Source organism: Tiliqua scincoides, chromosome 1 (genome assembly GCF_035046505.1).
Source record: "Tiliqua scincoides isolate rTilSci1 chromosome 1, rTilSci1.hap2, whole genome shotgun sequence".
NCBI lineage: Eukaryota > Metazoa > Chordata > Lepidosauria > Squamata > Scincidae > Tiliqua > Tiliqua scincoides.
In genome coordinates, this window is record NC_089821.1 from 34,471,224 (window position 1) to 34,484,286 (window position 13,063).

The 13,063-nt window shown below is 45.2% G+C and overlaps 1 protein-coding gene across 1 annotated transcript; it reads left to right on the forward strand.

The window, feature by feature from the left end:
• Window positions 1-205: 205 nt before the first annotated feature.
• Window positions 206-12,063, forward strand: FGF3 (fibroblast growth factor 3). The gene is made up of 3 exons (XM_066619104.1): window positions 206-482; window positions 6,165-6,268; window positions 11,731-12,063. Exons 1-3 carry the CDS (start codon window positions 206-208, stop codon window positions 12,061-12,063), a joined length of 714 nt encoding a protein of 237 aa, XP_066475201.1.
• Window positions 12,064-13,063: the final 1,000 nt, after the last annotated feature.

A 13,063-nucleotide genomic window follows, 5' to 3' on the forward strand; every position in this document is an offset into this window, starting at 1 on the left:
TGCAGCCGGAGAGCCGAGGAAGAGCCGCTGGCGGCGGCAGCCCCGCTCGAGATCGCGGCCAGCAGATTAAAGGGAGGGCGGAGGAGGGCGAGGGAGGCGGGGGCCCGGCCGGGCAGCCCCCGAGCGCCGCAGCCACCAGCCGTCCCCGGGCGCGGAGGCGCCGATGGGTCCCGCCCGGAGCTGAGCGCGGCGCGCGGCGTGCAGGATGGTGGCGGCGCCCGGGCTCCTCCTGCCGCTGCTGCTGCTGCTGCTGGGCGCCCTGCCGGCCCCCGCCGCCGCCCCCCGGGGACCCTCCGCCTGCGCCCGGCCGGGGGAGGTGTGCGAGGCGCGCGGGCGGCGGGACGCGGGCGGGCGCGGCGGGCTGTACGAGCACCTGGGCGGCGCGCCCCGCCGCAGGAAGCTCTACTGCGCCACCAAGTACCACCTGCAGCTCCACGCCTGCGGCCGCGTCAACGGCACCCTGGACAAGAACAGCCTCTTCAGTGAGTACCGCTGGCCCAGAGCCCCTGTCTACTCGGAAGTAAGTCCCATTGCGCTCAGTGGAGCTTACTCCCAGGTAGGTGTGCATAGGCGGGAGCCCAAGCCCAGGCTTGTCTACTCGGATGTAAGTCCCATTAGAGACAGTGGCGCTTACTCCCAGGTAAGTGTGGATAGGGTGGCAGCCTTAGAGCCCAATCCTGTGCATGTCTACTCAGAAGTAAGTCCCATCAGAGTAAATGATGCTTACTTCCAGGTTAGTGTGGATAGAGTTGAGCCCAATCCTATGCATGTCTACTCAGTAGTAAGTCCCATTAGAGACAGTGGCGCTTACTCCCAGGTAAGTGTGGATAGGTTGGCAGCCTTAGAGCCCAATCCTATGCATGTCTACTCAGTAGTAAGTCCCATTAGAGACAATGACGCTTATTCCCAGGTAAGTGTGGATAGCATTGCTGCCCAAACCACGCAGGCCCCCCCCCAAGTGTGGGAAGGTCGGCCAGGTCCCTTTCTCCCACCCAGCAAGATCTCAGGCATCCCTGATTCCAGCCCATGCAGAGTGCCTGAGAGCTGAACCCCAGAACCCATTTCAGCTCTCTGAGGCTGCAATCCTAGCCACACTGTCCTGGGAGTAAGCCCCGTTAACTACAATAGGAGCTACTTCTGAGTAGAGGCGCATGGGATTGGGGCCTGAGGCTGTAATCCTATCCACACTTTCCAGAGTAAGCTCCATTGACTATAATGGGACTTACTTCTGAGTAGATAAGTAGAGGATTGGGCTCTAACATGGGAAGAACCAATACTGGGGGGGAAAAAATATCCAAACCTAGTTGTGGAAAAACAGCATGGAAGCTGGAGACATCTTGTGCAGGGACCTGTGGTGCATGTGGAGGCAGGTGAGGCAGAGCCTCCCCAAGTGTGTGACACAGCGTGTGGGTTCTGAGTGTTTGCATACCAGTGGCGGCTCGGTGGGGAGGCTCTGCCTCACCTACCTCCCCACCCGCACCACCCTGCACAAGATGTGGAAGGACTCTGGTGGGGAGGTTCTGCCTCATCTGCCTCCCCACCTACCACAGGTCCCTGATTTCATGTCCGTGACCCCCTTCTGAATATCAGTGCGGAAGATGCTCCAGTTCCCCTGAAGAACAGGTGTGTCATCATTGGTCTTATGCAATCCGAGGCAAAAAGAGTGTCATTCTTCAGGCTTGCGGAAAAACCAGGAACTCCTTGAAAGGCAAGTGACAATCCATAGAGAAGGACACTTGGGATCCCCAAGTTTGTAAGCAGTGGGATACTGAGAAGGATATTGCTGCAGTTGAGATACAGTAATTATTTTTGCTGCTATGCTACTACTAGTAGTATAATATAGTAATAGTGCTTTTGATTGTGTGCATAGTTCTTCTTCTAACCAATAGATAATCATAATTATCATGCAGAGTGACTAGAAGGTTTTGCTGGTGGAGAGCTTGCAGTTTGACCTCCAGAGCTCCTACTTTTAGTAATCGAGTGCCCCTCCCTACCTCATGCTTCAAGGGAGGCAGACTTAGCCAATGAACTTTAGAAGAAGCATAACCCTTCCTGCTTCCTAAATAACCTTGTGGTCAATGCTGTTTAATCCTCCAAATGTGCCTGAGCAGGAGAAATTCTGGTTTATCCAGGGTGGCTACCTGGCTACCTGGCCAAGTAGTCTGAGAATTGTGGCAGTTTTGCCTCAGTAGCCTTTTACTGGTCCCAGGTGACCACTTCCTATTTTCTCCTTTTCTCTTTACACATTAAATACTCTGTGGGCACAAACTGAGGAGGACATGGTGGGAAAGAACCCCCAGGGAGGGGAGGATGTCAGTCTTATAAAATCTCTGGCTCTGTGGCATCAGAGATCAATGAGGCTGAGATCTGGTTCTCTTTCATTTCCCTCTGGACCATTTGAGCAGAGATATGAGTGACTGATTTGAAATCAGCTTCTAAAATTACCCCCCATCACTCCAGCCTATTCTTCCATGGGTCTGAGCAGAAAGCAAAAGGGACAAAAGAAGAAGTCTGCCAAGAATTCAAAGCAAAGGGTCTTTTCAGGTTTGCCTCTCCCCCCAAAGAAGGGGAGTACTAAGCCCAAAGGAACGGACTTCCTCTCAGTGGTAAGCCTGTCTCCTTTGTCCAGGCTCCAAGAAATCATTTCTGGACCGAAATGGAGAACCACATCCCTTAGTTTTGAAGGCCCTTAGTCCTGCCTTATTTATCCCTAGGATTGGAGCATCAGGAAAAGAACCAGCCCTACACAAAAAGAGAAGGATAAACAAGTGACTGTCACTTGCTTTATCAATCTCAGTAGGTGTGACAGTTTTTGCTTCCTAGGACTCAAGTCCCTCTTCCCTGCCTGAATACACCAGACTGGATTCCAGCACTAAGTCTGGATGGGGAAAAAAGAGGATTGTAACCACTCAGAGGGTTGGTAAATACCGTTTCAAGATGACTTTCACACTTCAGTCTGTTGATCTCAGTCTGTTTGTTTGGTTTTCCATTTCCTCTCCTCCCTCTATCAGCTTTGTTTGATTTGTGTTTGGGGATTGGGGAGTATTTAGGGTAGGGGAAATGACACCTGTCCTTTTCTGAATGGACTGGGAAAACAGGAGTAAATCTTTAAGGAAAGAGGGCTTGTTGGCAGCCTGGGTCTGTTTGCATATCAGAGGAAGACTATTCTCTGGAGCATGTCAGGAGTTAGGTTGACTTCACACATGCACAGTCCTCAGTTGATGACCATGAAGTCTGGGGGGGGGGGTGTGACATCGCTGTGTGTCACACCTATCCGGAAGCCTGGGGGGGGGGTGACATCACTGTGTATCACACCTATCCTAGTCAGACCTCTGTATTATGCAACCTCACCACAAACACAACACTTTTCAGTGTAAGCTGTTCAAACAGACAACTGCACAGCAATGAGTGAGGGAAATCCATGAGAATATGCTCTGAGCTATAGTTAGGACTCTTCTGTCTCCTATGAAATCAACAGAAGTGCTTAACTGTGGCCTAAACCATGAGAGATCAATTGACATACATGCATATTTGAACTACTTATAGTCACTGTATGAAGGTGTAGCTGAGTGTCCAATCCTATCCCCCACCAGCTCATAGCACATAGACAGCCCAGGAGAGGAACGTAAAACTTTCTTACTTATCTTCCCATAGGCCACCTGGCCTTCAGTGGGGGTCCTTGAACCTACATCAGCTATTTTGCTGGCATACATGCAAGAAGATTCAGGGTGGCTCAGGGTGGGGAAAGGGGGAATAGAATCTCACTGTGTGCTGCTTCCACTGCTGAGATCCTCCCCCTCCTAGCCCTTCCTGGTCTGTTCCCTGCCCCAGACTGCCCATGATCTTCCCCTGAACAACCCCTGCCATCGATCTATCAGCTCCAGTGGGGGAGTCTGGTCAAGTGCAAGGGGCTTCTAGCCATTTGCATGGTCAGCCTTAAAGCGCATGCCCGTGACACACTGTAGTCTGTGGCTTACAGTACACTGGTAAGCCCTGGATAGGATTGGGCTGCCGTGTTTCTAAAGATGTTTTAAGAGAAAGCATCTTTCCAGAAGTGTCTACTGTCGCAATGACACAGGGTAGGTCTAAATAAAGGAGATCTCTAATAAATTAAAGTATCCTTCCAATCCAGCGGTGCAAGTTTTGTATCGTTTGTATAGTATAACCCTTTCTCTGTACCATAATTCTGTATAGTTTCTGCACCTACCGGGGAAGTTGTAGAATCATACTGTAAGGGAATCTTCTGTTTCAAGGCACAGAGTAGCCTGCATCTAAAGCAGTCCATCTTGCCACATGACTATGTATTTTATCTTCACATTTACTTTATTTTTATCTTGCCATTTGCTGCCAATTGCAATAGAGGTGTAGGGAGTAAAAGCCTCAAGAGTTAGGTCCACATCTTTCTTCAAATGTTCCGTGATTCACAGATGAGTGTTCTTCACGTCACTCAATGGCTGTGACATCTAGTGGCTACTTGCATGTGTGAAATTGCTATCGCTGATCAGATATCACAGTTGGAGCTTTTCTATCATCTTAAACACATCAGGTGACGCCATTGTGCCATGGCACACGGAACTGATGTACATAAATGATGAAAACATCCATCAGTAAATTTCAAAGGGATGGATGACATAAAATTGCTCCATCATACTTGCTGTACTTTTTAGGGTAACTCTAAATGAGTTATCCTTATGCACGAAGGATTTCTTAATAAGTGGGAAACAAAACCCAGTATAGATCATTATGAGATATTAAACTGCTGGAGTCAAAACTGGAAGCTTACGGTCACTCTATACATGTGTTGTATTATCTCTTCTGATGGCATCTTCCACATGTTTAATCTTATAAGTTGGACCTCTTCGTATGTTTTCAGGTGTACATCTCAGAAATTTATAAAGAGGGAATACCTAAAATTGTAACATTGTAATTTGACAAACAGATGCTTGGAAACATATACCTACTTTCAATTTTGTGATTTATTTATTTATTTATTTATTTATTTATTTATTTATTTATTTATTTGCTGTACACCACTTTGTGCAGGAAAGCATCATGTGATGACCACCTCCTCCATATGAGTCTTCCTTCCTCCATATGAATCTCCTAGTCCCCTGAGATCATCTGGGAAGGCTGTCTTGCATGTTTCCCTGACATCAGAAGCTCAACTAGTTGTAATGCATAAGGAGTTCTTTTCCATGGCAGCTCAGCTCCCTACCTTGGGAGAGAAGATTGCTGCCCTTCCTACCTGTGTTTCAGCAAATGCTATAAGCCACATTTTCCTGGGCACTTTTGATCACATTTTCTTCCTGGTTTTTTGGTTTCTTTCTGTTAAAAAATTGGTTTGTTGTGCTATAGGTTTCCCTTTGGTCATGGCTTTTGTAAGTGTACATGCAGCGGCATTTTATTATTTTAGTGTTGTTGCAATCATTGCCATTATCATCCTTGAATCTGTTTTTGGAGAAAGGCAGGATTTTTTAAAAAAAGAAATACTGTATAAACCTTACAAACAAGGATGTGTCTTATCTGTTTCCGATAACTGTACTAAACAGAGAGTGAGGATTGCCCACAACTCTCTTCTGGGTATATATGTGCAAACCCAGTCACCTTGGTTTGTGACTGTGTAATGTATGAAATGCCCTTTAGTTAGAATATATGTGTACTGTACTTGTGATTCGTATTTCACTTGTCTGGGCTATGAGATACTTCCTTTGATGGGCTGAAATATTTTATCTCTTTGAATTTTGGCTAGATCGTCATATTGTCTTCTGTCTCCCCACCCCCCACAGTCTTCTGACGTTCTAAATGAGAGACTCTTTTCATGGTTCCATACACAGCTCTAAAATGCAGCCCCTCATCTAACTCCATTTGGCCCTCCGGAGACCTTAGCAAGAGCATTGTCCCAAAATGGGCAGCTTTGTTGTTTGTTTCAATAAGTCAAGCACTCTTGTGTTCCTATGAAAGGCATTAAAGGGGATTTGAACTTTTTATAGACATATAGGATTAGGTGCACCTCTAGTTCAATGTCAGATTTTTCTTTCTTGTAGCAGTTCAGTCTCAATCAAGATGTCAAAAGTGCTATGGAATTTGTGGATGATGATGATAAAAATTTGTGAATCGTATACAAATAATTTCTCACCTAAGAAAACCCTTCTGTTCTGTTTTAGGTATTCTAGAGATAACTGCAGTGGACGTTGGGATTGTTGCTATCAAAGGCTGCTTCTCAGGCAGATACCTAGCCATGAACAAAAGAGGCAGACTTTATGCTTCGGTAAGTACCATTTAAGGTAGCAGAAGCATCTTAACAATGGCAAGGATCCTCCACTTGAGTGCCAGTCATTTTCAATGGGGATTTAGATAGCATTGTAGTCAAAGGGCACAAATACTGGTAGTCATGTACAAACACTGATTGAGAACAAAAATGTGGCCTTTGGTTTCATTTGGGGGTTTAAGCAGCCTATACTTGCAGGCCTGTAAATTAAACAGGGTGGTAAGTGTGTGGAAAACTTGTTTTCCTTTCACCTGTGCAGTTTGTCAACTCAGTTTGCACACTGAAAAACAAAGAGATTAGACTGATTAGCATTTTCATTTCAGACATTTGAACATGCTGAGATATAAGTTGTACAGCACAAGCCTATGCTTGTCTACTCAGTCCTATTGTGTCCAATGGGGCTTACTCCCAAGGAAGTGTGCAGTACATTCTTACTTTCAGTCCAATCCTATACACACTTTTTGGGAGCAAGCCCCATTGACTCTAATGGAACTTACTTCTGATTAAACATGCATTGGATTGGGCTATTATTCAGGTGAGTAAGTTTAAAGTGGGAAGGAGGTCTACAATTCACAGTATAATCACAAAGCTTTTTCAAAAGGAAAAAAAAACTCTTGGGGGAAATGGAATGGCAATAGGACACAAGGTAATGAATGGGCTCTCAGCGGGTGTAAAGTAATTTAAGCTGGGATCTAACACTTGAAGTGCAGCAGCAAAAGCTGCTAACAGACTGAAAGAATGTGTAAATCAAACCAAACTTCTTTCCACCATTCAGAGATTATACTTTTAATACTTTGATCTGGCTTCATGTTATGTATGATACTATAATCCATCCCATATCCCCTTCTGTACAGTTCTGAGGATACAAGGCAGGTATTGCACAGGGGAAAAAAGAAGTTTGAAAAGGGAACTTTAATATACCTCGTACCTGGAATACCACAGGACATATTATTTAATTCAGCATTTCACAAACTGTGGGTTGGGACCCACTAGGTGGGTCACGAGCCAATTTCAGGTGGGTTATGTAGCACCTAGTTCAGCCACCATTGAAAATATAGAGCTGAAAACACAGGATACAGAGCTGCTGGGCAGGGCCGGTGGGAGAGAGGTTTGTTACTTTGCCCCGAATAGGAAGGAAGATGGGACACTAGAAAGGGGGGAGGGCTATGTGGTTGGAGAAGGATCCAAGTCTGCATTCTGCTTTGACTTCCGAGTGGGAAGATGATTACGGGGCTGGGGCACCTTCCTTATGAGGAAAGGCTACGGCGTTTGGGCCTCTTCAGTCTAGAAAAGAGACGCCTGAGGGGGGACATGATTGAGACATACAAAATTATGCAGGGAATGGACAGAGTGGATAGGGAGATGCTCTTTACACTCTCACATAATACCAGAACCAGGGGACATCCACTAAAATTGAGTGTTGGGAGGGTTAGGACAGACAAAGGAAAATATTTCTTTACTCAGCGTGTGGTCGGTCTGTGGAACTCCTTGCCACAGGATGTGGTGCTGGCGTCTAGCCTAGATGCCTTTAAAAGGGGATTGGACAAGTTTCTGGAGGAAAAATCCATTATGGGGTACAAGCCATGATGTGTATGCGCAACCTGCTGATTTTAGAAATGGGTTAAGTCAGAATGCCAGATGCAAGGGAGGGCACCAGGATGAGGTCTCTTGTTATCTGGTGTGCTCCCTGGGGCATTTGGTGGGCCGCTGTGAGATACAGAAAGCTGGACTAGATGGGCCTATGGCCTGATCCAGTGGGGCTGTTCTTATGTTCTTATGTTGAATTCTGAGCTTTGCAAAATAATAGCACGAGTGAAATCAGTGGTGCAGGTCCAAGGAGAGAAAGGGAGTGGGGAGGCTGCAGAAAAGGGGATATGATTTGGCGCACACCATTGCTGCTGGATCCACTCCCTCCTGCAGCCTCCCCACCCCATTATGCCCGACTCCCTGCCCAGTTTCATCCCCTCCCTCCCCACCTCTGTCACTGGCTTGCCTGCTTCATCAGGTATAGGCAGCTCTAATGATGAACTGGGAGTGATGCTGCCTCTTGTGCAACAGCACTCCCAAAAGGGCCACCTTGTATTTTATTTTATGTTTACCTAATTGCCATTATATTGTAAAAACTGTGGCCAGGTTCTCCATTGACCAGGTCTTTTCAGATATACCTGTTTGTAATTACCTCCTTCTCTTTTGCCTACTATGCTGGTTTCAATAAAACTTCCCTCTTATTTGATCTTTAACTTGCCTGGTCTGGTTGTCTCAGCAAAGACCTTGTTGCTTGTAAAGCAGGCATGATGGGGAGGTGGAAGGCTGGGAGAGGGCAGGCCTTGGTGGTAGCAGATAATTACTAATGTTTTAACCTGGCAAAAAAGTAAACGGGGAGGGGGAGGGAGAAAGGTGCCAGGTGCCTTCGATGGAAAAATCCATTACGAGGTACAAGCCATGATGTGTATGCGCAACCTCCTGATTTTAGAAATGGGTTATGTCAGAATGCCAGATGCAGGGGAGGGCACCAGGATGAGGTCTCTTGTTATCTGGTGTGCTCCCTGGGGCATTTGGTGGGCCGCTGTGAGATACAGGAAGCTGGACTAGATGGGCCTATGGCCTGATCCAGTGGGGCTGTTCTTATGTTCTTATGATGATCATAACGCCCACCATTCCTTACATGTAGTCTTCATTCTAAGTTTAAGAGGCACATGTTTATCTTTACATAAGGCGGTATGCTCATTTATCATAGCCACTTGTTTGCTTGAGTGAAACTACTACTATTATTTCAATTCCATCATAAAAATGTATTCATTGTTCATAAGAAAGATGGGATATATATATCATTTTCATAAACACATAAATATGCAAAACCGAGCCCCAACTGGGGCCATAATCATCAAAGTGGGGGGAAAGGCCTATTTACTCCCTCTGCTGGGCTGGTGAAGAGTTCCCTATAGCCTTTTTAAATCATGCCATGATAAGAAAGAAGCCGTCCTATTCCCAGTTGTTGAAAAATCAGATTTGTGAGCATCAGGAGAAAAAGTGTGAAGAGCTGCAGAACAGATGATGCAATGATATTATTATTACTGCTTAATAAAATATTAATTATAGAATAATAACCAAACATTATACAGTGACATCTCACAAGTTCTGAAACTCTTGGGTAGAGTTTGAACTAGTGAGTATCCAAAATCCCAGTCCAAGCATCTGGAGGTTGTGACGCCACCGACGATGATGAATCTATGCAAAATAACTGGGGGCCCAATCCTATCCAACTCTCCAGCACTGGTGCAGCCGCAATGCAGCCCCGAAGTAAGGGAACAAATGTGCCCATACCTTGAGGAGGCCTCTGTGACTACCTCCTCACCACAGGATGTAGTGCAAGCCCCATTGGCACAGCTGCACTGGCACTGGAAAATTGGATAGGATTGGGCTGTCAGTTGAGACACAGCAGCACCTACGTGACCTCTGAAGTCAATGTATAAACATTAAACATTTAAGCAATAATGTAGTGGTTACATAGTGTGATCATATGAGGCAAATCCAATGCTGATTTCTAAAACTTGTCTTCTTCATAGAATTAAACACTCCCTTATAGTCAAAGGTTCTTTGCCTTCATTTTACTTTCATGAATGGCTCCCAGATTCTTTGAAACAGGCACACAGTACTCATTAACTCCACACTTGAACCCCAGAATGTAAGAGATCAGTGCACAAATTACTAAATTATCTGCTTTGTGACAGGTGTGCTTTTTGCTTTTGCTAGGTGTGATATTATATAAATCAATAGTATTATTATTGACAATCTGGAACAGAGGATAATTTGTGCCCTCAGAGACCAAAGGTCTCATATTCAGACAAACTGTCTGCATGTTCTTGGCCCAGATTTACTCAGATTTGCCTCATTCAATGATTTCACACTTCTTTAGAATGCTGTCAGAGAACAGCGCAGAGAAGATAAACGCTGACCTTGCTTGGATCAATGGTGGCTGTTGGTTTGGTTCCATGTTCAAAGCAACGCATGTAAGGATATTGCACAAGGGCACGGTGTGTGTCTGGCACAGAATTTGCAGCTGTGACACTCAATTGAAATATTTGTTATTTTAGCAAAGGAATTTCCTAGTTTTCTTGGCTATGTATTTCTGAAACAGAGGTTCAGACAAAACTGAGTTGAAGGACCTAGTTCCCCATCAGCAGCAGATGCCCAAAGGTGGCATCAAAAAAAAATTTCTCCGAAAAGAAAATCACAATTTTTAATGGAAGGTGATTGTCAGTCAGACCAGTGGTTGATTGCTAAAAATCCCCCTTGCCACATCTTGCTTCTCACAACGCTTGCCAGTAGTGCCACTTTGGGCTTCTTCAGTCTAGAAAAGAGGCGCCTGATGGGGGACATAATTGAGACATACAAAATCATGCAGGGAATGGACAGAGTGGATAGAGAGATGCTCTTTTCCCTCTCAAATAAAACACCAGAACCAGGGGACATCCACAGAAGTTGAGTGTTGGGAGACTTAGGACAGACTTAGGAAGAAAATGTTTCTTTACCCATCTTGTAATTAGTTTGTGGAACTCTTTACCACAGGAAGCAGTGATGGCATCTTGCCTGGATGCATTTGAGAGGGGATTGGACAAATTTCTGGAGCAAAAGTTCATTACAGGTTACAAGTCATAGGGCGCAACCCTAACCTCTTATGTCAGTGCTTTCCAGCACTGACTTAAGGGCAAAGCAGCTCTGAGGTAAGGGAACAAACATTCCCTTACTCTGAGGAGGCCTCCATGAGTGACACCCAACTGTAGGATGCAGCACACGTCCCATTGGCACTGCTATGCCAGTACTGGAAAGCACTGACATAAGGGGTTAGGACTGTGCCCATAGTAGGTATGTGCAATTTTAGACTGATTTTAGAGGCAGGCTGCCTCTGATTGCCAGATGCAGGGGAGGACACCAGGATGCAGGTTGTGTCTGTTGTCTTGTGTGCTTCCTGGGGCATGTGAGATATAGGAAACTGGACTAGATGGGCCTTTGGCCTGCTCTAGCAGGCCGCTTCTGCCAAGCCATCATTTCACAGCTCAGCAGCTAAGAGTAGCTGATGGCAGTGCTGGGAGAGCCCAATTATCACATGGGCCAAATAAAGAGTTTCCACAGACCTTATCCAGCCCACGGGTCTTATATTTGACACCCCTGCTCTAGAGTAGCTTTCCAGTTCTCCAGTCCCTGGATAATTGGCAATTGGAGGAGAACTTTTTCAGGCAGGTGAAGTGAGCTCTTGACAACTCCTCCATTTTCTGATCAGTGGTGGGGGGCAAGGGGGGTCTTCCCCTTAACAAGATGCTCATCCTGGGAGGCAGCAGGCTGCATTTTAACACTGTAAATGAAGTTTTGTTGCTGAAAGTCCCTCCGTATCAGACCTCTCTAACAATTGCTTGTTTTTCTACTGGACCCCAGAATTGATTGTTACTGCTATTACTTTACAGGAAACCTACAATGCAGAGTGTGAGTTTGTGGAAAGGATCCATGAGCTGGGCTACAACACTTATGCTTCCCGCTTGTATCGAACTGTGCCCAGTGGGGCTAGCAGTAAACGCAAAGCGAGTGTTGAGAGACTCTGGTACGTCTCCATCAACGGGAAAGGCCGACCCAGAAGGAGCTTTAAAACCCGCAGGACCCAGAAATCCTCTCTCTTTTTACCTAGGGTGCTGGATAACAAAGATCATGATATGGTCCGACTGTTCCATACAAATGCTAAGTTCCGAGAAAGCCTGCTAAAGCCCGCAACTAAGAACCAGAGGAGGAGGAGAGGACACTAGTGGCTGCTTTGTGAGTGAGGCAGATAGGATGAAGTGCTGAAGATGAATCCGTATTCAGAGTGCTATTGACAAATATGGTCATGTGATCCATATGGACTCCGAAATGAATAATATGCTGTCTGTGTGTATGAGAGTGTGACTGTGGATTTTACTGGGTATCCCACCAAACATACTTGCTAATAGATGTTTTAGAAATATAACCAATTGTTAAGAACCTATGGAAAAATAAATTGAGGCATGTTCACATGTAAATTAGATTGAGGCAGTACTTTGTTTGGCTTGGTTTGTTCTTTATCAGTGTCTTCAATCTGTGTTTCTCGTTCAATATTCTAAGAGTATTTTAAGCATTAGTTACCCCCAGCTTTCAGACATTAATCATTATGTCTCCATCATCTTTTTTAACTCCCTTCTTCCAAGTTAAAACCAATTGGAGACATTTAAGAACCTATTTGTTTTGTCAACATACATTTAAATTATTTTTCCTTTTATTTTAATGACTCGTGTGAATCGGTTATCGTATACTACTATTCTTCAATGTATGAACATGAAATGTTAACGTACATGCACAATTTATTTGTTGCAGGAGAGATGTATGCTGCTAGGATTATTCTTTTTTAAAATTCGTTCTGCTTGATCTACACTTGACAATATATTTTTTTTCTCATTTCATGAATTCCTACAAAGGTTAATGAAGCACAGAGAACACTCTTCATAATAAGGTTTTTGTTTGTGTGCATTCTTGTTTGTGTGCATGCAGGCTCAGGGGCTCACACACAGTGTAACATTTGTAAATGTACTGGGAATTGGGTATATCAGGAATGTTCTAGTGATAAGTCAGTGGTAGACTGAAATCTTATGGTTTAGCCCCCAGGCAATTAATGCTGAATGTTGAGCTATAGGGCACCCTACCCTCATCCCTGGAGAACTTTGGCCTCAGCTTTCCAAACAAATGGCATGCTAGACTTTGTTGTATTGCAATGTGTTGTTATGGGTCCCATGA

Excerpts from the sequence above, each read along its gene's own strand:
- FGF3 (XM_066619104.1), top strand. The coding sequence starts at position 206 with ATGGTGGCGGCGCCCGGGCTCCTCCTGCCGCTGCTGCTGCTGCTGCTG. Across the intron at positions 483-6,164 it reads GGACAAGAACAGCCTCTTCA|GTATTCTAGAGATAACTGCA; the intron begins GTGAGTACCGCT and ends GTTCTGTTTTAG. Across the intron at positions 6,269-11,730 it reads GAGGCAGACTTTATGCTTCG|GAAACCTACAATGCAGAGTG; the intron begins GTAAGTACCATT and ends ATTACTTTACAG.